General features: G+C 54.2%; 2 protein-coding genes across 3 annotated transcripts in view; one reads left to right on the top strand and one right to left on the bottom strand.

Moving 5' to 3' along the window:
- TCOF1 (treacle ribosome biogenesis factor 1) overlaps positions 1 to 7515 on the top strand; it is a 48669-nt gene extending 41154 nt beyond the window's left edge. Inside the window, exons 25-28 of the mRNA XM_038772262.1 lie at positions 1744 to 2382; positions 2764 to 2852; positions 5603 to 5657; positions 7006 to 7515. Coding sequence (XP_038628190.1) covers positions 1744 to 2382; positions 2764 to 2852; positions 5603 to 5629 — 755 coding nt within the window. The 3' untranslated portion in view covers positions 5630 to 5657; positions 7006 to 7515. The remainder of the gene's footprint in view (positions 1 to 1743; positions 2383 to 2763; positions 2853 to 5602; positions 5658 to 7005) is intronic.
- A 3837-nt stretch (positions 7516 to 11352) lies between these two features.
- CD74 (CD74 molecule) lies at positions 11353 to 22115 on the bottom strand. 2 transcript variants are annotated; one of them, XM_038740663.1, is made up of 9 exons: positions 21886 to 22115; positions 16809 to 16984; positions 16033 to 16124; positions 15543 to 15584; positions 15117 to 15212; positions 14074 to 14176; positions 12683 to 12874; positions 12315 to 12362; positions 11353 to 11980 (listed from the first exon to the last, which is right to left on the bottom strand). In XM_038740663.1, exons 1-9 carry the CDS (start codon positions 21957 to 21959, stop codon positions 11973 to 11975), a joined length of 831 nt encoding a protein of 276 aa, XP_038596591.1. In that variant the 5' UTR covers positions 21960 to 22115; the 3' UTR covers positions 11353 to 11972. The 2 variants fall into 2 exon arrangements, with proteins under 2 accessions (XP_038596591.1, XP_038596592.1); XM_038740664.1 differs by having other exon boundaries at positions 16809 to 16981.
- Positions 22116 to 22550: the final 435 nt, after the last annotated feature.

Genomic DNA, 22550 nt, shown 5'->3' with positions numbered 1-22550 from the left:
GGACCAGAGCTAGGGCAGGAGCCGAGGCGGGGAGGCGGCTCTCCGTCTGGCTCTCCGTCCGGCTCTCCGTTTGGTCCAGGACAGCAGCACCCTCTGTTGTCGAGCCTCGGCTGTTTTCGAGCCTCGGAAGAAGAGAAATCCACTTGGATACTCAGGCGTCTGCCCGCAGTGCCGAGATCTGGGTGGTGAGAGAGGCATGGCATGGCCTCGAGCACCAGTCGGTAGGGTCGGGGGAATTGACCCCAGACCAGTTTTTCCCCTGCAAGGTCTTTAGGGCACGGTGGCTACAAGAGCAGAATTTTCAGCTCCTCACATCACAGAGTCCATAGGTTGGCATTGCCACTGCCTTAGCAGCATTTCGAAGAGGCGGTGCCAAGCTGCAGTTACTTTGTTTCCTGTCCCTCCGGGACCTTGGAAGTTGCTATGGGAGGTCAGCAAATTCCCAGAGGATTTGCTCGACCGTCTGGTGGAATGAGTGACCTGGAGAACACTTCTCAGCGGCTTAAATCCTCCTTAGGATGTGCTGGAGCAGGGACCCAGGGAGTTGAGGGGGGAAGGCAGCAGGTTCCTGGAGGATTCGCTTGGCTATCGGGTGGAATGAGTGGCTTGGAGAGTGCCCTGCAGTCATTTAAATTGGGACCTCAAGGCCCTGCGTGCCTGGGGACCCTGCGTTGAAGCGGCCCAAAGCGTGTGGTCGGCCCAGTGGACTGTGGGAGGGCACCTTTTTGCACAGCTGCATCTCTGCAGCCCTCGTCATCATCATCTATTGTATTTATTGAGCGCTTACTGTGTGCAGAGCACTGTACTAAGCACTTGGGAAGTACATATTGGCAACATATAGAGACAGTCCCTACCCAACAGTGGGCTCACAGTCTCCCCACTGCCACCCCCAAAAGTTTGGGGGGAGAGGGTTGGGGGGGCCACCCATCACATCAGTCAGTGGTGTTTATTAAGCTCTTACTGGACGTGGAACACTATTAACTGCCAGGGAGAGTACGATGGGACTCGTGGACATGCTTCTTGCTCTCATGACGTTTTCAGTCTGGGGAATTTGACACTAAAACAAAGTACAGGTGAGAGAAAGGAGGAGAAGGAGCTAGGCGTATACGTCCGTGCTTCGTAATAGGGTTTGTAAGCTGTGAACCTGAGGGCTACAAGAGACCGTGAGTAAACAAGTGCCATATGGGCAGTTGGGAGATAGAGTGGAGAGATTCAAAATTAAGTCAGGGCGGGTCTCCTTGAGGAAATGCCAGGGCTTAGGAAAGGACTTTGGAAATTTGCCCTGGTCCGGGTCAAACCCAGCCAGTTTCTGGGCTTCGGTTTGGGCCACGGGCCTGCAATCCTCCGAGTGACTCTTCCCCACGTTACAGTCCCTCAAAGTGTGTGACCCCTTGTGCAGACACACAGCCGTCGGGCTTCCGTAAGAATTCCTTTCTTCGCTACTGCAAAGACCAGGGAGTAAAGCAGACCTAAGCTGGTAATTATTTATTAAGTGCTACCTCTGGGCCGTGCACCAGGGCCGATCCAAGGTAATCAGGTTGGACACCACCCCTGTCCCACAGCGGGTCCCAGTCTAAAGGGGAGGAAGCTCATCTCCAGTGGTAGTTGAGTAGATAACGGTGCTCCCTCATCCCCACTCATTCCTAGGCCATAGAGGCCATCGGGCTGCCTCTCATCTACACCCTTGGGGAGGGTTGTGTGTTCTCTGTCCAGCCTGCGAGCCAGCGTTTTCCTTCTTCCCAGGAACGGAGACCTCTCGTGACAAGGAGACGCCCGTCGCCCCCAGGCACCCGGCCGCAGACCCCAAATCGGCCCGGCCCGGCCCCGCTTCCAACCACAAGGGCGCCCCGAGGACTAAAGCTGCCTACGCTTTGCTGTCCCTGGCGAGGCCCGGGGCCGAGAGCTCTGAGGACGGGGAGCTGGACAGCGAGGAAGAGGCCTTGGCCACGGCCAGGGCCCAGGCCTCGGTGGTGAAGGTGCTGACGGATCTGCTGCAGCAGGAGAAGAAGAAAGCCACTCAGATCATCAAGGCTGCCAAGTCACCCAAGGTCAAGGAGGGCAAGAAGCCCAGAGCCTCCCAGAAACGGAAACTGGCTGGGGGGGACGGGGACACCAAGGCACCCAGGGGCAAAAAACAGAAGCTGGCAACGGAGGACCCTCAGGAGGGAGAGGCCAAGACAGGCAGAGGCGGGAGGACTAAGAAAGGGAAAAAAGAGAAGGGGGCAGGGGACGCCCAGGAGAAGAGCGTCAAGGGGGCACGGGGCAACAAGAAATCCAAAGAGAAGCTGGGCAACGACCTGAACACCACGAAGGTGGGGAGTGAGGATGCCGGACACACAAAGACCAAGAAAGAAAAGAAGGAGAAGAAGAAATCTGATAAGAGTAAGTAGCCCCGCTGCTTCCAGAGATCTGGGCTATAACAGGGGTGTTGGGTCCTAAGCATGCTGAGGATGGGGCAGAGCCACCATCGAGTAGGACCGAGGCTTGCTGGAGAAGTCACTGCCTGCCATTCCAGCTCCTGGCTCTGGGTCCTGGGCATATTCGGTTAACACTGAGCCGTTTGCCAACGACTCAACCCTCGCCACCCACCTTTTTTCTGTGCCTCTCTTCCCAATCCCGTCCGAGCTCGGGTGCCGAGGCAGGAGAGTAGCAGTGATGGGCGTTCAGGCCGGCCCCAGGCCCCTTCAGCTCCAGGCTGCGAGGGCAGAGTGGACAACTCCAGGGCTGAGATTTCTCCCCCCGCCCCATTTCTGCCCCCTCCAGAGGACAAGACCCCCAAGGACAAGAAGAAACAGAAAAAGTCGTTGCCCAAAGACTCTGATTCCTCCGTGCCGAAGGAAAAAAAGAAAAAGGTAGGACGTGATACTGGGGACTAAGGACTGAGAGGAGGGTGAAACCTGCAAAGTTAATAATCGGAGTCGCGGTGGGGAAGGAATAGGCGGGGGCCCAACGTAGTTGGAGAGGGGATCCCCCCCCCGCGTCACCTGGGCTGGGGAGCCGAGAAGAAGCTGCTGTGGGAGGGATGGCCATTGTGATATGGGCATTACTAGGTGCCAGGTACTGTGCTGAGCACTGTGATAGATAGAAAATCATCAGATCAGTCCCTGTCCCACATCGCGCTCGCAATCCAAGTGGTTGGGAGAGCAGGATTCATTCATTCATTCATTCATTCAATCGTATTTACTGAGCGCTTACTGTGTGCGGAGCACTGCACTGAGCGCTTGGGAAGTGCCAGTCGGTAACATCTAGAGATGGCCCCTACCCAACAGCGGGCTCACAGTCTAGAAGGGGCAGACAGACAACAAAACAAAGCATATTAACAAAGTAAAATAAATAGAATAGTAAATATGTACAAGTAGCGATATTATCCCTACTTTCCAGAGGAGGAAACAAAGGCATGAAGCGGTTGAGTGACTTCATTCGTTCATGCAGTCGTATTTATTGAGCGCTTACTGTGTGCAGAGCACTGTACTAAGCGCTTGGGAAGTACAAGTTGGGAGCGTATGACTTGCCTAAGGTCACACAATCGATCAGGAGCTTGAGGTAGACCCCGGTTCTGTGCTGTTTTTCCCCGTAGGCCACCCTGCTTCCTTAGTGGGGGAGTAGGGGGTGGTCCTTTTGGCTCAAAGAGGAGAGCATCAGAATGGAATATCTCTGCACCAATACTGCAGCCAAGTGAGAAGCTCTGAAGCGGGGGCTGAGTGTCTCCTCCCTTTTGGGGAACTGAGTCCTCCAGGGAGCAAACCAGCCTCTCTGCCTCCAGCTGCCGAGCCTGTGCCACCGACGCCTAACCTCTGACTGCCCGGGATAATAATAATAATAAAATAATAAAAATGGTATTTGTTAAGCGCTTACTGTGTGCAAAGCACTGTTCTAAGCGCTGGGGAGGTTACAAGGTGATTAGGCCGTCCCACGGGGGGCTCACGGTTTTAATCCCCATTTTACAGATGAGGTAACTGAGGCCCAGAGAAGTGAAGTGACTTGCCCAAAGTCACACAGCTGACAGTTGGCGGAGCCGGGATTTGAACCCATGACCTCTGACTCCAAAGCCCGGGCTCTTTCCACTGAGCCACGCTGCTTCTCCAATGTGCCCGGTCTCAGATGTTGCCCCCCTAGTAACTCACGCTTTCCAAAGGACAGCATCAGAAATGTAGAGGACAGGCAGAATAATAATAATAATAATGGCATTTATTAAGCGCTTACTATGTGCAAAGCACTGTTCTGAGCACTGGGGAGGTTACAAGGTGATCAGGTTGTTGTCCCTCGGGGGGCTCACGGTGTTAATCCACATTTTACAGGTGAGGGAACTGAGGCACAGAGAAGTGAAGTGACTTTCATTCATTCAATCATATTTATTGAGCGCTTACTGTGTGCAGAGCACTGTACTGAAAGCATTTAGTACAGTGCTCTGCACACAGTAAGCGCTCAATAAATACGATTGATGATGATGGTGATGATGATACTAAGCGCTTGGGAAGTACAAGTTGGCAACACATAGAGACGGTCCCTACCCAACAGTGGGCTCACAGTCTAGACTTGCACAAAGTCACACAGCTGACAGTTGGCGGAGCCGGGATTTGAACCCACGACCTCTGACTCTAAAGCCTGGGCTCTTTCCACTGAGCCACGCAACCTAGCCTAGTGGATAGAGCACAGGCCTGGGAATCAGAAGGACCTGGGTTCTAATCGTGGTGCTGCCACTTCATTCATTGTTGTATTTACTGAGCGCTTACTGTGTGCAGAGCACTATACTAAGCACTTGGCCACTTGTCTGCTGTGTGACCTTGGGTAAGTCACTTCACTACTCTCTGCCACGGTTGCCTCATCTGTAAAATGGGAGCTAAGAGTGCGAGCCCCATGTGGAACATGGACTGTGTCCAACCTGATTTGCTTGTATCTATCTTCCCAGCACTTAATGCAGTGTCTGCCATATAATAAGCACTTACATACCATTTTAAAAAATTAATGTGCAACCTCCACCCCACCCCCCAAAAAAAAACGGAAAAAAGATTAGCACCCCAGGGGACAAATGCACAAGCATTGTGATGATGATGATGATGGCATTTATTAAGCGCTTACTATGTGCAAAGCACTGTTCTAAGTGCTGGGGTAGGTACAATAATAATAATAATGATAGCATTTATTAAGCGCTTACTGTTCTAAGCACTGGGGAGGTTACAAGGTAATCATCATCAATCAATCATCAATCATCAATCGTATTTATTGAGCGCTTACTATGTGCAGAGCACTGTACTAAGTGCTTGGGAAGTACAAATGGGCAACATATAGAGACAGTCCCTACCCAACAGTGGGCTCACAGTCTAAAAGGGCTCACAGTCTAAAAGGTACAAGGTAATCAAGGTTACAAGGTAATCAAGTTGTCCCACGTGGGGCTCGCGCACTTCATCCCCATTTTACAGGTGAGGTAACTGAGGCCCAGAGAAGCGAAGTGACTTGCCCAAAGTCACCCAGCTGACAAGTGGCGGAGCCGGGATTGGAACCCACGACCCCTGACTCCAAAGCCCGGGCTCTTTCCACCGAGCCACGCTGCTTCTGTTTGACACTGTTCTCCGGGAACTTGACGTCTCTCTCTCTGTTGCAGGAAAAGAAAGTCAACCAGTCTAAATGAACGGGGCGGGGGGGGCCCCCAGCAGCAGGTATGGTTGTCGGTTCATTGCGTTGGCCATGCTGGTGCTGCAGCTTTGAATGCATGCACGCTCTCTCTGTGTCTCTCTGTCTCTCTCTGTCTCTCTATCTCTGTCTCTCTCTCTGTTCGTGCAGAATTATGAGTTTAGGACCACCTGACACCTTCCCTCTCCTCCTGCTACAAAGCCCGCTCTTGGGCACGTGGATTGTGTGAATTGGCCCGGGGTTGAGCAGTTGCTTCCCCAAGCGCCGGGCCCACTGAGGTAGGGCTGGGACACTCACACCCGGGTCCCGCGGTGGGGGCCCACAGAGCGCCCGCAAACCTAGCCGAGTGGGGCCGAGGCTGGAGCGCTGCTGGCTTCCCGAGGTCGAAGAGGGCAGAGGGCCCAGGCTGCAAAATGCAGAGGAAATGAAGATTTGGGAGAAGGTGTCGGGAGCCACGAGAAGCAGCGTGGCTCCGTGGAAAAGAGCCCGGGCTTTGGAGTCAGAGGTCGTGGGTTATAATAATAATAATAATAATAGCATTTATTAAGCGCTTACGATGTGCAAAGCACTGTTCTAAGCGCTGGGGGGGTTACAAGGTGATCAGGTTGTCCCACAGGGGGCTCACAGTCTTCATCCCCGTTTTACAGATGAGGGAACTGAGGCGCAGAGAAGTTAAGTGACTTGCCCAAAGTCCCACAGCTGACAGTTGGCGGAGCCGGGATTTGAACCCACGACCTCTGACTCCAAAGCCCGGGCTCCTTCCACTGAGCCCCGCTGCTTCTCTAGCAGCTTCTCTAATCCCGGCTCCGCCAGCTGTCAGCTATGGGACTTCGGGCGAGTCACTTGACTTCTCTGGGCCTCAGTGACCCCATCTGTAAAATGGGGATTAAGACTGCGAGCCCCCCGCCACGGGACAACCTTGTAACCTCCCCAGCGCTTAGAGCAGTGCTTTGCACGTAGTAAGCGCTTAATAAATGCCATCCTTCTAGACTGTGAGCCCACTGTTGGGTAGGGACCGTCTCTATATGTGGCCAACTTGTGCTTCCCAAGCGCTTAGTACAGTGCTCTGCACACAGTACGCGCTCAATAAATACGATTGATTGCTCTGCACACAGTAAGCGCTCAATAAATACGATTGAATGAATGAGTGAGCCTAGGGAGGAAGATGACAGAAGGGAGGAGGAGTTTTCTGAACTGTTTTTACAAGGGGCTGAGTTGTCTTCTTCCTTGCTCAGTAGAGCTTCTGAACTGTTTAATTCTTGGTTTCCCTGGTGTTTTCCTTTTCCCTGACGCTTTCTCTTGGAGGGAGCCGGGGTGGTGGAGAAAGAAAATGCAAGATCTTAAAAGTGTGTTTGTCTTTTCTCTGGCTTTTAGAACTGAGCCTCGAACTTCTGCTTCGCCGGGCCGTGGTGGCCGTTTGGGATGGAACTGTGTTTTAACTGCCCCATTCCCCGGGAGCCCCCCATGGACATCTGGTCTGTCTGAGGAGCAGAAAATGTGCCTGGTTGCCCGCACCCCCCGACACCCCTGCCTCTCCTGCAGAGCCCAGTGCTCTCTCCTTGGAGATCGGAATATAATATATGTGCATATTTTTTTTTTTAAAGATGAAACTCTCCTCCCCGTTCTCCCCGTGACGCCGATACCTCCAGAGGCCTTCCGTACTCCCCGTGTTTTAACTTTTTTATCACAACCCCACTCCCCGGAGTTCCCACGGTGTTTGTAAAAGATTTTGCACTCTGAACTGCATTCGGACCGGAACAGTTGCTGTACGTTGATGGCTTTGTCGTCGTCGTCATTCTTATTTGTAGATATATAGAGAGAGATATATATTATATTTTTTTTTTCTTAAGGAGCCCGGAAAATAAATTTTGGAGTGAAGGTGGAGTATGGCTGTGATGTGACCCTGAAAATACGGTTTTACTTTCTGCCTTTTAAGCGGGGGGTTTTCTGAACATAGGCCAGGCCTGGTTTGGGACTGGAATAGACTAATAATCAATCAATCGTATTTATTGAGCGCTTACTGTGTGCTGAGCACTGTACTAAGCGCTTGGGAAGTACAAGTTGGCAACATATAGAGACAGTCCCTACCCAATAGTAGGCTCACAGTCTAAAAGACTAATAGGTTTCTGGTTGGAGATTTCAGTAATAATGGTGGTATCTCTTCAGTTCCTGCCGTGTGCACTGTACTAAGTGCTGGAGTCAAGACTCTTGAGACAAAGGGAGAAGGAGAACAGGTGTTTTATCCCCATTTTTTACGGGTGAGGAAATGGAGGCCCGGAGAAGTTCCTGTGAGGTGAGGGCACCGTGGGGGAAGGAAGGCATTGGTTGGGAAAGGTTTTGTCAGTTCCTCTTACATACCCCCAAGGACCACACTCCCTCCCCGTCTCATCTTCCCTCCTAGCGCTCCAGAGGTGGAGAGGAAGACCGGGAATGGCTCCAGAGGTGGAGAGGAAAACCGGGAATGAGAATGTTGGCTTTCTCACCTAAGTCCGTGGCACAAAGAAATAGGAACGGAAAGCTGAGAGGGCTCCTTGTCCTTTGGCACGGGCTTTCTCTGCCCTGAGGGGCTCCTGTAATCTGCCCCATCGCCCAAGAAGGCAAGGAAGAGGGGAGCTGATGTAGAAGCTCCAGAGAGAAATAAGCCCAGAAAGGATAAGTGATTCGCATAAGGTCTCAGACACCTGACGGCCCAATTTGTCAGATTTTCCTCAGTCCCCTGCCTCGGGTTCCCTGCCTGTTAAAATGGAGCTAATCCCTGATGAGATGATGATGAGAGGACAGGATGACGTATTTACTACTCTACTACTCTATTAATGATGTGCATATAGTTATAATTCTATTAATTCTGACAGTTTTGACACCCATCTACTTGTTTTGTTGTCTGTCTCCCCCTTCTAGACTGTGAGCCCGTTGTTGGGTAGGGACCGTCTCTATATGTTGCCGACTTGTACTTCCCAAGCGCTTGGTATGGTGCTCTGCAGGCAGTAAGCGCTCAATAAATACGATTGAATGAATGAATGAGGGAGAAACTGTAAGCCAGCTGCCTGCTGGTGTAGGACATCCTGTTCGAACATAAAAAAGGGAGCCAGTACAGTCCTAGGCTAGACAATAATAATAATGTTGGTATTTGTTAAGCGCTTACTATGTGCCCAGCACCGCTCTAAGCGCTGGGGTAGATACAGGGTAATCGGGTTGTCCCACGTGGGGCTCACAGACTTAATCCCCATTTTACAGATGAGGGAACTGAGGCACAGAGAAGTGAAGTGACTTGCCCAAAGTCACCCAGCTGACAAGTGGCGAAGCTGGGATTAGAACCCACGACCGCTGACTCTTTCCACTAAGCCACGCTGCTTTTCTAGATCACTAGTCCTTCTAGCCCAGGACTCTGCTGTCCCCCACCTGTGACAGCTGGAGCCTGGGGTGAAGCATGTGATGATGGGGGGGGGGGGGGTCCTTGATGTTTCTGAGTGTGTCAGCTATCATTGCTGTTTCCCCTGTAACACTCCATTAGCAGGGACTTAAATCCCTTGGAACCAACCGGTACTTCGGGCCTTTGCAATTTTCTGTGGGAATGAATTCCTTTCCCAAAGGGTGGTCAAGCATTCCCTTTTGGTCTTCGCTGAGGTTTGGTCCCAAAACAATAATAATGGCATTTGTTAAGCGCTTACTATGTGCAAAGCACTGTTCTAAGCGCTGGGGAGGTTACCAGTTGATCAGGTTGCCCCACGGGGGGCTCAGAGTCTTCATCCCCATTTTACAGATGAGGGAACTGAGGCACAGAGAGGTGAAGTGACTCGCCCAAAGTCACACAGCTGACAGTGGTGGAATTCGAACCCATGACCTCTGACCCCAAAGCCCGTGCTCTTTCCAATGAGCCACGCTGGGGAGGACCAAGAGGGGAGAGCTGTTGTTTCATCCTCATAATTGATGCTAGTGTCTTCCACCCCCTAGACTGTAAGCCCTTCCCAGGGCAGGGATTGTATTTTTCCAACTTGGTTGTATTAGGTGCTTTGTACAGTGCCCAGCACACATTAAGTGCTCATTAATACCATTGATTAGCAGATTGAAAGGGCCTTGTTTTTTTCCTTAATGATCCTTGTTAAAAGCTTACTATGTGTCAAGAACTGTTTTAAGCACTGGGGTAGATAGAAGGAACTGGGGTTGGGCACAATCCCTATCCTGCTTGGGACTTCTAGTTCTTCTAGACTGTGAGCCCACTGTTGGGTAGGGACCTTCTCTATATGTTGCCAACTTGTACTTCCCAAGCGCTTAGTACAGCGCTCTGCACACAGCGCTCAATAAATACGATTGACTCACATTCTAAGTAAGAGGGAGTAGGATTGAATCCACATTTCGCAGTTGAGGAAACAGGCACAGGAGTGGGTAGAGCACGGGCCTGTGTTCAGAAGGTCATGGGTTCTAATTCTGCCACGTGTCTGCCGAGTGGCCTTGGGTAAGTCACTTTACTTCTGGGCCTCGGTTACCACATTTGTAAAACGGGGATTAAGACTGAGCCCTATGCAGGACAGGGACTGTGTTCAACCAGATCTGCTTGTATCTGCCGCAGCATTTAGTACGGTGCCTCGCATGTAGTAAGCGCTTAACAAATCCCATAATTATTAGAAGTTGAGTAACTTGTCCAAGATCACCCAGCAGACAAGTGGCTCAGTGGAAAGAGCACGAGCTTTGGAGTCAGAGGTCAGGGGTTCAAATCCCGGCTCCGCCAATTGTCAGCTGTGTGACCTTGGGCAAGTCACTTACAGTGACCTCATCTGTAAAATGGGGATTAAGACTGTGAGCCCCCCCGTGGGACAACCTGATCGCCTTGTAACCTCCCCAGCGCTTAGAACAGTGCTTTGCACATAGTAAGCGCTTAATAAATGCCATTATTAGGTAGCGGAACTAGAATTCGAACCCAGGTCCTGACTCCCAGGCTTGTATTCCTTCTTCTAGGCCTCGCTGCTTGATTTGCTGGGAGTCAATGGAGTGGAGGGACCACGAGGTTGCTTTTTCCCCTCTGGGGACTGCGAAGTGAAGGGCCCTGGAGTGACCTTTGGGGTGAATTCCCCCGAGGCAGGGTCCACGGTGCTCCCAACCCTTGTCCCTAGGTATCGCTGGTGGGGTTGGCTCAGAGGGGAGGATCTGGCAGCTGGACTTCAGGTGATAATCGTATTTATTGAGCGCTTACTGTGTGCAGAGCACTGTACTAAGCGCTTGGGAAGTACAAGTAATAACAATAATAATGATGGTATCTAAGCGCTTACTGTGTGCAAAGTACTGTTCTGGGGAGGGTACAAGGTGATCAGGTTGTCCCATGGGGGGCTTACAGTCTTCATCCCCATTTTACAGATGAGGGAACTGAGGCCCAAAGAAAAATAATAATAATGATGGTATTAAGGGCTTACTATGTGCAAAGCACTGTTCTGGGGAGGGTACAAGGTGATCAGGTTGTCCCACGGGGGGCTCCCAGTTTTAACCCCCGTTTTACAGATAAGGGATCTGAGGCCCAGAGAAGTGAAGTAACTTGCCCCAAGTCACACAGCTGACTGACAGTTGGCGGAGTCGGGATTTGAACCCATGGCCACCCGGGCTCTTTCCACTGAGCCACGCTGCTTCTCTGATGGTAAAGCGTCCCTGGCTGAAGACGAGGAGCTGGCCCCCATGAAGTCTGTTTGCTCCGTGATGACCGGGGAGAAGAAAGAAGCTCAGGTAGACACCGGACACCTTCCGTCTCCCACATTTATTTCGGAATGAGCTGGGACTTTTCTGCAGGGAGAGCTCTAGGTTTCAGCTCGGGGAGGTGGGAATGGGAAGAAGGCAAGGGGGTGGTCCCTCTTCTACCTGACCTTTGATCCCACCTGGCCCGCGTTCACGCAGTGAGGATGCCCTGGTCTCGCCGTTGCCAGCGGTTACCCATTTAGAGCATCACTTGGGCAGAGGTGGCGGGTGGCTGGCTCGTCTCTAGCTTGGAGCAGCGAGGGCAGGGGGGCACCGCCTCCCCTCACGCCATCCCCAGCGGGGCTCGGTGGCACCTTGGCAGGCTGCCGACCGATGCCCTGTGGAGAGGGGGCTGGGGAAAGGGACCCTCCCATCGCGATGGTGGCGGCCCTGGGCTCAGAGGCAGGTGGTTTGTGTCTCTTAAAGCTGTTGGCTTCGGAGGCTTTCCTAAACGTTTCAAAAGCTGGGGAGAGGGGAAGGGGTCTGAGGGTTTGGGGGGTGCATGGGGGTTGTGAAGGGGAGTTAGGGGGAGGGAGAACAAGGGAGCACCAAGCGGGCTGTGCGGAGAGCTGGGCGGGAGGGGAATTGTCACATCTTCTGTTACGCCACTGCTGTTGCTGCATCTAAATGTCTAGTAAGAGAAGGAGAGAGGCTTAAGGGCCCGGCGTCTGATCCAGCCCATGCTGGTGTCCACCCTCCCCTTTCCTCCACCCTCCTGGCCTCCCCGCAGGGCGAGAAGCCTAGGAAATAAACCCCTACGAGACCAGTGCTCTGTCCTCAGTTTACAATCCCTTTGGAAATCAACTGGGCCGCCGAAAATCTCTCTCCAGACCCCCACCTAGCCTCCCTTTTGCCCCCCTTAGCCAGGGCGGAGGGCAGTGGGATGTGCTGGGGAAAGACTAGGTTGAGGCGACCTCTTCTTCTGGCACTCCCCTTCCCCGGCTGCCAGCCCGAAGGAGGCTTACCTTGGATCGGGTCCAGCCCCAGCCCCGAGGACATGGTCTCCAGGAGATCTGTGGAATACAGAGGGCCCTCAGCAAGCTCCCCCCCTTCCCACGGCCACTTGCAAGGCCAGGGGAAATCACAGCCCGTAGTGGCCCTTCCCACGGGAGGAGCACGGGGGGAGAAGGATGAGGGGAACCGATGGCCCCAACCTCCCTGCTTCTGGGATCCTCTTTGCTCATCCCCCTACCCAGGGGCTGCGTGGGCTCGACTGCCCTGGGCTCCATTCTGAGGCTAACTTGTCCCTGGGAGGGCATTTCGGCGGCCAAGAGCCCGGCTGGAGGGCACCGGTCCGGCCCTCACCCGGGGCAGCAGGTGCGGCGCTGCTTACCGCTGCAGTTGTTGCGGGTGCGACTCTCAGTGCCAGTGATCATGGTGCCATTTGAGTAGACGCACCAGCAGTAGCCGGTGCTGCCCTGGCACTGGAGGGGCAGATAATTGCCGTTCTCGTCGCACTTGGGGCGGAACTGGCCCGGGTGGACTGGTGGGACCAGACTGGCTTGCTGCTGGCACTTGGTCAGAACTAAAGCGACAAGCGTGGGAGGAGGGGTGAGTGGGCTCAGGAGGAGTTCTCCCTCCTCGGGCCAATCTCTCCCCCGTGGGCACCCCGCAGGGTCCCAGTCCGGCTCTGACCGTTCGGCAGCACTTCCCGGCCACGTGCCACCCACTCCTTGGATGGGGAAACTGAGTTCTGGAAGAGAAGGGGGCTTGCTGGGGGCCACAGCGTGAGTGGATGAGAGGGCCATACGCTGGTGACTGGAGTTGGGAGTCAGCTAGGTACTTTGGTTTCCCCAGAGGGAGTCAAGACCAGGAGGAGATGGAAACTGCCCAGGCCTCCCAGGGCGCAAGTGAAGGGTGAGATGGATGTGCCCCTGAAGACCGGGCGGCCGGCTGGAGAAAGCCACGGAGAGGTGGGGATCGTTCTGACAGGAGAATCCCTCAGGCCCAGAGGCCCGGGCAGGGAACCAAGCGGACTTTCTCCACTTCCTTCAGACTTTGATGGGTGATACCAAGATTCTGCCCTACCCCTGGGTAATCTCCCAGGAAAGAGGGGCTCTCCCTGGTAGGTCCCGGCTGGATGCTGGGGACCTAGAGGTGGAGTCCAGCAAGCCCCAGGATCTGCACAGGACCCTAGCCGGGCTTGGTCACCGTAATTTGGCTCCAGGTCCGGCCTGCCAGGTGTCCTGGGCACTGGGGCAGGCCCAGTAGACCCTGCAACCGAAGCACACTGGCTAGCCAGGCTGGGTCGGTGAGCTGAACTGGGTCATCGGATAGGGCTTGCAGGGTGCAGGGCACTATATGAAGTGCTGGGGGAGGAAACGCAGTTGGAAGTTAGGGTTCCTGTCCCTCGTGGGACGTCCCTCGGGGGGGTCTGGACTTCGGGGAGTGGACATGCTTATGTGGGTGTCTGTTGGGAGTCAGGCACTATGGGGTGGGGGCAACCTAGGTATTGGGGCTCCTCCCCTGCCTCTGCAGGATTCCCTACTCTTTTTAGGGTCAGTACCACCTTATGTCTTCAGGAGAGCCTGGCCAGCTGGATTAGAGCGGGTCAGTGCCTTGGTGCCCGCCCTACGGGGGTGGGCACCAGGACACAGCCTGGGACAGCTTGCTCCTCTCAGGTGTTTCCTCAGGTCTAGGATCTCAGCTCTCCCGGCGCCGTGCTGCCCTCCAGCCTTGCCCTCCCCCCTTCCACCCCCATCACCACCCCTGACTCCCCCGTACCTTTCTTGGGAGTCACATGCTTCGGGGTCTCGGTTGGCACTGCGTCCTGGGGCTTCTTGCTCAGCTCAAAGAGGAGCCAGTGATGCATCCAGTGCTTAAAGTTCTGGAGGGAGGAGAGACACCCAGTAGAACTCACACCCCCAGCTCTTTAGGCCATGTGACCCTGCCCCAAGGACTGGGAATTGAAACCCAGAGCGGTGAGCTAATGATGATGGCATTTGTTAAGCGCTTACTATGTGCAAAGCACTGTTCTAAGCGCTGGGGAAGATGCAAGGTGATCAGATTGTCTAGACTTCTAGACCGTGAGCCCACTGTTGGGTAGGGACCGTCTCTATACGTTGCCAACGTGTACTTCCCAAGCGCTTAGTACAGTGCTCTGCCCACAGTAAGCGCTCGATAAATACGATGGAATGAATGAATGAATTGTCCCACATCCCCATTTTCCAGGTGAGGTAACTGAGGCCCGGAGAAGTGAAGTGACTTGCCCAAAGTCACACAGCGGACAGTTGGCGGAGCTGGGATTTGAACCCATGACCTCTGACTCCAAAGCCCGGGCTCTTTCCACTGAGCCACGCTGCTTCTCTGGTGAGTTGAAACGTGGAGAGTTTGGAGGTCTATCTTCCCTGCCCACCTAGCTGAAGGGCCGTGTGCTGGCATCATCATCATCGTCATCATCAATCATATTTATTGAGCGCTTACTGTGTGCAGAGCACTGTACTAAGCGCTTGGGCAGAGCACCTGAGTATCCAGGACCACAGCCTGGTAGGGGTGACTTGACTGTTCATTCATTCACTCAATCGTATTTACTGAGCGCTTATTGTGTGCAGAGCACTGTACTAAGCGCTTGGGAAGTCCGAGTTGGCAACATATAGAGACGGTCCCTACCCAACAGTGGGCTCACAGTCTAGAAGGGGGAGATTTGTGCCAAGCTTCCTGTGGCTACCCTCTCCCCGCTCCCGGCCCAGACCAATTGGCCCCCCACCACTCCTTGAGGTGAGGGGGAGACAACAGGGAGAAGCCCCTCAGCAGCTTCGAGTCCTGACCTGCCAGCTCTCGTGCCCCATGTTGCTCTTCAGTTGTTCCATGTTGTCCTGGAAGCTCTCGTTGAGTTCCGGGTACATCTTGGGGAAGCCCCCCTTCTGTGGGGACCAAGGAGACGAGAGTCAAGCAGATGGAGCCCCAGTGAGGGGCCAAGGTGGAGTCCCCCCACCCCCCAGCAGAGTTTTTGATGCTTAGAACAGTGCTTTGCACATAGTAAGCGCTTAATAAATGCCATTATTATGCCCTCCTTCCCCCCTCCATACTGGAGGTGGGGCTTAGGACCCAGCTCACTGCCAACTAGGGGTCACCCACCTAGCTCAGTAAGCTGCCCCTAAGTGACCCCCAGAATTGGGTCTAACGATTGAGATGTGCCCTGTGTCCCAGCCAAGAGACACCTCCCCTCCCCTCTGCTCCCAGGGAGCTCTTACCAGCAGAAGGTGCATCACTTGGTCCTTGGTGCTGTTGCTGAGCTGTGAAGGGGCAGGGAGGAAGTCAGGGGATGAGGGGGCACCGGGGACCCCACCTTTACCACCCAGTCAGCCTGGATGGACCCTTCCAGCGGCCTTTAACTACCCCACCTCCTTGCCCAAGGTGGGTGTTGTGAGAAAGGCCAGGCCATCTCCCTCCCCACACCCACCAGACCCCTCCACTAAGGCAAAGGACCAGGACAGACTGTGAGCCCGCTGTTGGGTAGGGACCGTCTCTATATTTTGCCAACTTGTACTTCCCAAGCGCTTAGTCCCGTGCTCTGCACACAGCACTCAATAAGTACGATTGAATGAATGAATGACAGAGCGGCCTCAGGCCGGGCTGCCCTTGCCCCCCGCAGTCAGGGGGAAGGGCTTCAGGGGGGTGGGTGACAGCATCTCACTGGGATTAGGCATCCAGGAGCGGAGGCGATGGAGTGGAGGTCCTTACCGCCAGGTTGGCGTTGGATGGGAGGTTCTCTGGGGCTGCTTCCCTCATGAGCAGGGGCTGGGCCACGCGCAGCTTGCTGAATGGCACGTGTGCTGTGGGCCAGAGGGAAAGGGAGGGGTGAGTACAGCCCCTCTACCCCCATCGACCCGTAGAACAAGCCTGGTTGGGGCAACCGGGGGTGGTTGAGGAGAAGAGTATTTACTCCAAGAGCTAACTCACCAGATTGGGACAGGGCCAGATCATGGCTCTGGTGGGCCTGGCACAGCCAAATGACCCCCAAACCCTGCCAAAGTTCACACTCACCCTGGGACACGTGCCCTACCCTGCCTGATGCTGCCGGAGGGCACTGCCCAGTCGGTGGAGGAAAGAGCGGTGAAAGTGGTGGCCCTCTCACCCTCCGCTGCCCCAGGGTGGGATGTGAGGCTCCTCCCGAGAGCGAGGGCACTGAAGCGGTTGTCCCCTTTGCCCGGAGGTTAAAGTGTCCCAGTTGGTGGGGCGAAGTGGGAAGAACAGACCTCCCCCACCCCCAGCCTCTTGTGCGGCACCTGAAGAGGAGCGGGTGATTCGGGAAGTGTGCGGGGACATCTGGAAGAGGGGTGGGAGAGTTGGGCGGGAGGCCCATCCCTGTCCCAGGGCATTTTTAGGGCAGTGGTAAGGAGGGATGGAGAAACTTAGGCCTGGGGAGTTTCATCCCGAGAGCCTCAATCTGCAGGTTCTAGGCTGTGTGTGGAAAGAGGAAAGGAAAGAGGGAGGGAGGAAGCGAGGGGGAGGCTTACGCTTGGGCAGTTTCCTCTGAAGGGACTCGAGCTGCAGGTTCTGGGATGTCAGGGTGAGCTTGTTGATGTTCTGCTGCTGCTGGTACACGAAGTAGACGGTCACCGCCTGGCCGGCGATGAGCAGGGTCGCCAGCAGGGAGAAGACGGTGTAGACGGTCCCGCTGCCGCAGGACCTGCTGAGGGGCACAGAGACGCATAGGGCTTGGGCCATCCCCCATGGACCCGCTCTCTGCAGGCCTCTGAGGAGCAGAGGCCAAGGAAGAGGTTGCCAACTTGTACTTCCCAAGCGCTTAGTACAGTGCGCTGCACCCAGTAAGCGCTCAATAAATACGATTGAATGAATGAAGAGGTGCCCTGGGGGACTCATCCCAAGCCAAGCAGGTGGATGGTTGGGGGGCCGGTCCCGGGCTGAGTGGAGCGAGGAGGAGGTTTGTGTGTTGGGGGGAGGAACATATCCACCAACTGTCTTGTATTGTACTCTCCTAAGTGCTTAGTTCAGTGTTCTGCACACAGTAAGCCCTCAATCAGTGATTGATTTGGTTGCCTGCAGAGATGTGCTCACGCTGCCGGCCGTTTCCACTTTGCACGGCAGATCTGCAGCAGCAGAGAAGCAGCATGGCTCAGTGGAAAGAGCCCGGGCTTTGGAGTCAGAGGTCATGGGTTCAAATCCCGGCTCCGCCGACTGTCAGCTGTGTGACTTTGGGCAAGCCACTTCACTTCTGTGGGCCTCAGTTACCTCATCTGTAAAATGGGGATTGAGACTGTGAGCCCCCCGTGGGACAACCCGATCACCTGGTAACCTCCCCGGCGCTTAGAACAGTGCTTTGCACATAGTAAGTGCTTAATAAATACGATTATTATTATTATTATTATTATTATTATTGTTATTATTATTATTGTCTGCACCTTGCTTGGGCCGAGCATAGATTGGGCACCAACCAGTGACCCTCCCCCCTGGGAGGTTTGTCTTCTAAAGGAGGTCATCGATTTGCTTCTAGCTTGCCCATCCTCCGTCACGGTTGGGGCCCTCTGACGTGAAACGTCCACTGTTTCTATTGTCGGTGATGTCGGAGAAAAGGTAGTTGGCGGCTTGGACGAGGGCCACGGGGGCCAGGTGCCGTCTCGTGGCCATCGGGACCGTTCAGAGGGCTTCAGGAGACCCCTGGAACCCCAAATGCCGGCAGGAATCTGGGTCCTTTTCTCCCTAGGAGCTGGTAGCTGACACACAAACTGGGCCTGTCTGTCTGGGAGGTGGAAAGCGAGGGCTAGGAATTGGGTAAAAGTGACAAGGGAAATCCCATCCCTTGGTGGGGAGGACAGCTAGCTCTCTTCCTCCCTTCAAGGCCCTACTGAGAGCTCACCTCCTCCAGGAGGCCTTCCCAGACTGAGCCCCCTCCTTCCTCTCCCCCTCCACCCCCTCTTCTTCCCCACCCCACAGCACCTGTATATGTTTGTATGTATTTATTACTCTATTTTATTTGTACATATTTATTCTATTTATTTTATTTTGTTAATATGCTTGTTCTCTGTCTCCCCCTTCTAGACCGTGAGCCCACTGTTGGGTAGGGACCGTCTCTATATGTTGCCAACTTGTACTTCCCAAGCGCTTAGTACAGTGCTCTGCACACAGTAAGCGCTCAATAAATGCGATTGAATGAATGAATGAATGAGGACAGGCAGGGGAATCCGATTTCGGAGAAAAGGGAAGGAGGAAGTCAGGAGGGGCCTGGAGATCATGTCACCTGTGAAAAGGAGAAGTTGTGGGAAAAACCCCAAAGGTAGCAGGGGGGCTGGAAGCTTCTGGTTGTCCCTGGTATTGGGGATCGGCTCTGGACTCCGCTGCCAATGGAGACCACAACATCAGTCCCCAGAGGCCTCCTGCTTCCCGGGAGACCAACCTGCCTTACACCCACCCAAGCTCCTGGGAGAATTGTGCCCAGCAAATGGGAAGTTTTTCAATCCCAGCAAATGCCTTCCTGGGCAAAATCTAGCTGAATTTTTTTTTTTGATGGCATTTATTAAGCGCTTACTATGTGCAAAGCACTGTTCTTGGCACCCGAACCCAGCCCTGAGTCACAATGAGAGGAGGAGCCAGGCACCGACTTGGGTGTGTGTGTGTGTGCATGTTCTTTATATGTGAGCACGTGTGCGCGCTCTCCAGCTGCCGTGTAGTGTGAATCAGTGACAGGAGCCTGGTTTTACTAGAATAGGCCTTGGGGCTGGGTCCGAGAGATGGTGGGCTTCTAACTCTCCCCCGTCGATCTCCTCTGGACGCGTGCCACAGTCATGCGGAAACCGCACCAAGTCCCAAACCCGGCCCAGAGTCATTTTTAGCAGCGTGGATGAGCAGAGAACCCCCTCTGGAAACCTCTTGCCCAGCAACTCATGACGCCTGCCCTGATGTTAATTCTCATTGGCTGTTTGGGTCTTGCAGCCTGCGTGGTTTGGGGACACTTCTCCAACCCTTGGGGGGTTGGGAGTTAGGGGCGGGGGCTTTGAGAATCCTTCAGAGTTTGTTGGGGAAGTGAGTGGAGAGGGAAGTGGGGAGGAAGCCCCACTGGGATGGAAGGCCACTGTAGGTTGAGAAGTGGAGAGGGAGAAAGGCACGTTGTCCCAGGGCTCTCCAAGAGGCCCCTCCCGAAAAAGAAGAGTGAGAGGACCCCCAGCCCACCCTCAGGAAACGGTTCCAGGCTGGGCTGCATTCATTCATTCAATCAATCGTATTTATTGAGCGCTCACTGTGTGCAGAGCACTGGACTAAGCGCTTGAGAGGCCCTTCTCCCAACAGGCCTCTTCAGGTGGGACTCCATGAGGGCCGGGCACCCAGCCTCAGGCCCCACAGCAGCTCAGACTAGGCCTCAGAGTAGCTGCTGAAATTGAACTGCACCAAGGAGAAGGAACCTTCTTGTTTTCCCCACCCTGAGATCTCTAGGAGGCAGGGAGCAATTTCTAGTTCATCTTCCCTTCGGTCCAGGTCCTCCCTTCCCTCCCTCCCCTCCTCCACAATGGCCCCGTGGCTGGAGGAGGTCCCAGGATGGCCCATGCCAGAAGCAACCTGATTAGCGCATCTCATGTTGCTGGGTAAAAGACGTTTTAGAGGGTCTGACCCATCAGCTGCTATTTTCAAATAAGGAATGAGTGGATGCTAATGGATTAGGCAAGTTCCAGATTTAGCACCCGAATTAAAAGTCGAAACCAACTGCATATGGAATAAGGTCGTCTTCCCCTCTCCCCTCTCCCAGGCTTCCACCTCTGCGGCAACTTCCAGGACGGGAGAGTACGGGTTTGGGCTAGAATCTGCTTAGTCAGTCTAGCTACATACCGTTTTCCAACTGTAGAAACTCAAGAGAAGATAATGAAACCATAGCAAAATGTGGTGGGGTTATTTCAGGTATATGGGACCGATGTGATTTGATTGAATGAGAATTTTTTTTAACTGTAACTCAAGCTAGACCCAGTTCAGATGAAAGGCCAAATTGCTCTGATAACTGGTTGAAAGAGCAAGAGGAGAAAGGTAGGGCCACCCCAATTGGTCCGGCAGTGAATTTTGGTTAAAGAACCAGTTTGTATTGCTCCTTGGTCAGGACCAGATCCCTGTCCTCTGTACCTGGAGGAACTCCTAGACCAATCGATAGAGGACAGGCCTAGGAGTCAGAATGACCCGGGTTCTAATCCCGGCTCTGCCACTTGTCTGCTGTGTGACCTTGGTCAAGTCACTTCACGTCTCTGAGCCTCATTTTCTTCATCTGTAAATGGGGATTGTCAGTGAACTCCAAGTGGGACATGGACTGTGCCCAACGCGATTAGCTGGTATCTACCCCAGCGCTTAGTACAGTGCCTGATGCATCGTAAGAGCTTAATCCAAAACCATAAAAAAAGTACAAGTGTGGAGACTTCAGGGCCAGATTGGGTGACCTTCGGAGCCCAGTGAGCTCTCCGATAGCTCTGCTACCATTCCCCGTGTGTGGTCCAGGGCTTCTCAGAAACCCCTTCTGCCTGGCAACTGTGGACGTCAGGCCCTGAGGAATTTCTGATTGACCGGAGCAGGATGACGTCACTGGCTTCCGATTTCTTTTTGGCTGAAGTCCAACTGTTAGCACGCCAGTTCCCTTAATTCGAAAGCCTTTTTTTAGGTTAGTAAATGTACCCCATTTGGTACAAAGTGGGGCGGCCGCTACCTCCATCTCTGCGGAGGGCAGGGGCCTGTGGCCCCAGATGGTCGGAGCCTGGGGGATCAGGCAGAGGCAGCCAAGCTGGCATCACACCCAGCTCTACTCTGCCGAGGGCCGGGGATGATGAAGGCTGAATGGTCCCCCACGAAACAGGGCCGCCAGCTCGGCCTCCGCCACCTGACCCCCAGGCTCCTGCTTCCCCTCCCTCAGCCCAACGAACGCCAACTGCCTGACGCTGAAAGCCAAGCGGACCGGCAAAGACTCGACAGCCAACCCGGGACCCTCAGGTGCGGTGCAGCTGCTGAGTTACGGTCAGGGGCTGCATCCTGTGGACTTAGGACCGTTCCCCACCTCGGAGGATTCAGGGAGGACCAACTTTTCCCTTAACCACACTCCAGGCTAAACCACCTAGCCGGAAGAGTCTCCCTAAGGAAGATGCTCCGTGTTAGCCAACCCTTAGACCCCAGTGTGAAGCTCTTCTCACTCACCTAACCCCAGGAGCCCTTTAGAAAACTATCCTGTCCCCAGCACCCTCAGGAACTGAAGTTGATTGGCAAGGACAAAACGATATAGAAATAGGAATAGAAATTGGATTAGAAATAGGAATAGGAATAGCTCTCACAAATCTTTTCGGAAGCAGTGTGGCCTACTGAATGCCCAGGAGTCAGAGAGACCTGCGTTCTAATCCCTGCCCCACCACTTGTCTGCTGAGGGGCCTTGGGTAAGTCGTTTAACTTCTCTGGGCCTCAGTTACCTCATCGGTAAAATGGGGATTAAGACTGAGCTCTAAGTGGGACAGGGACTGTGTCCAACCTGATTAGCTTGTATCTACCCCAGCTCGTAGAACAGTAACTGGTGCATAGCGAGTGCTTAAAAGCCATAAAAAAAAATAGCCGCATATATACCGTGGGGATCTGGAGTTCACTCCCATGATTGGCACGCGTTCGGGGTTGGAGATGAGGCGTTGCTGATCCTCCATGGTGCTGGCTGGCTGGTTGTTCCCCCCGGGAGTCAAAGCTGTCTCTGCTGCCGTTGCTGTCTCCTCCACCACGGCTGCAGGCGTCTGGGCTCTGGCTACACCTCGCCCGGGCTCTTCTAGGCGATGCTGAAGAGCAACTTGATTTGTCCCCCCCTGCGGAAGTGAAAGCAGCATAATGGCAAAAGTTGGAAATACCCTACGCCCCCTCCACTAAAGCATGAAGGGGGGTTATCGAGGCAGGTGAAGGATCCACGGCCCCATTGGCCCTTCGGCCGGCATCACTTGTTGCCGGGCAGTGTTTCGATTTGCGAGGGCCCGTTGGACACTTAGGGAAAAGGCAGCTGGAAAAGAAGAGCAGGGAGTCAAGCATGGTGGGTGATTCCTCTGGCCTTCCCTGACAGGGGGGACAAGGTGGCAAAACGGCCGCCCGGCCCAGCAGCCGCTCAATCAATCAATCGTGTTTATTGAGCGCTTACTGTGTGCAGAGCACTGTCCTAAGCGCTTGGGAAGTACAAGGTGGTGACGTATAGAGACGGTCCCTACCCAACAGTTCCCAGGGGAACACGCGGTCCCCGGGTACAGTCCCCGTGC

This window comes from Tachyglossus aculeatus, chromosome X1 (assembly GCF_015852505.1).
Source record: "Tachyglossus aculeatus isolate mTacAcu1 chromosome X1, mTacAcu1.pri, whole genome shotgun sequence".
NCBI lineage: Eukaryota > Metazoa > Chordata > Mammalia > Monotremata > Tachyglossidae > Tachyglossus > Tachyglossus aculeatus.
The sequence above is the reverse complement of the archived record's forward strand: the minus strand, read 5'-3'. Positions and strand labels throughout refer to the sequence as shown.

What these genes read in the sequence shown, in the direction of transcription:
- CD74 (XM_038740663.1), bottom strand. Translation starts at nt 21,959, where the DNA reads ATGGAGGATCAGCAACGCCTCATCTCCAACCCCGAACGCGTGCCAATC. An exon ending in CATCCAACGCCAACCTGGCG is followed by an intron (nt 15,585 to 16,032) that starts GTAAGGACCTCC and finishes GCCCCTTCACAG; the next exon opens with CTCAGCAACAGCACCAAGGA. An exon ending in TGGGGCACGAGAGCTGGCAG is followed by an intron (nt 14,177 to 15,116) that starts GTCAGGACTCGA and finishes TCCTCCCTCCAG; the next exon opens with AACTTTAAGCACTGGATGCA.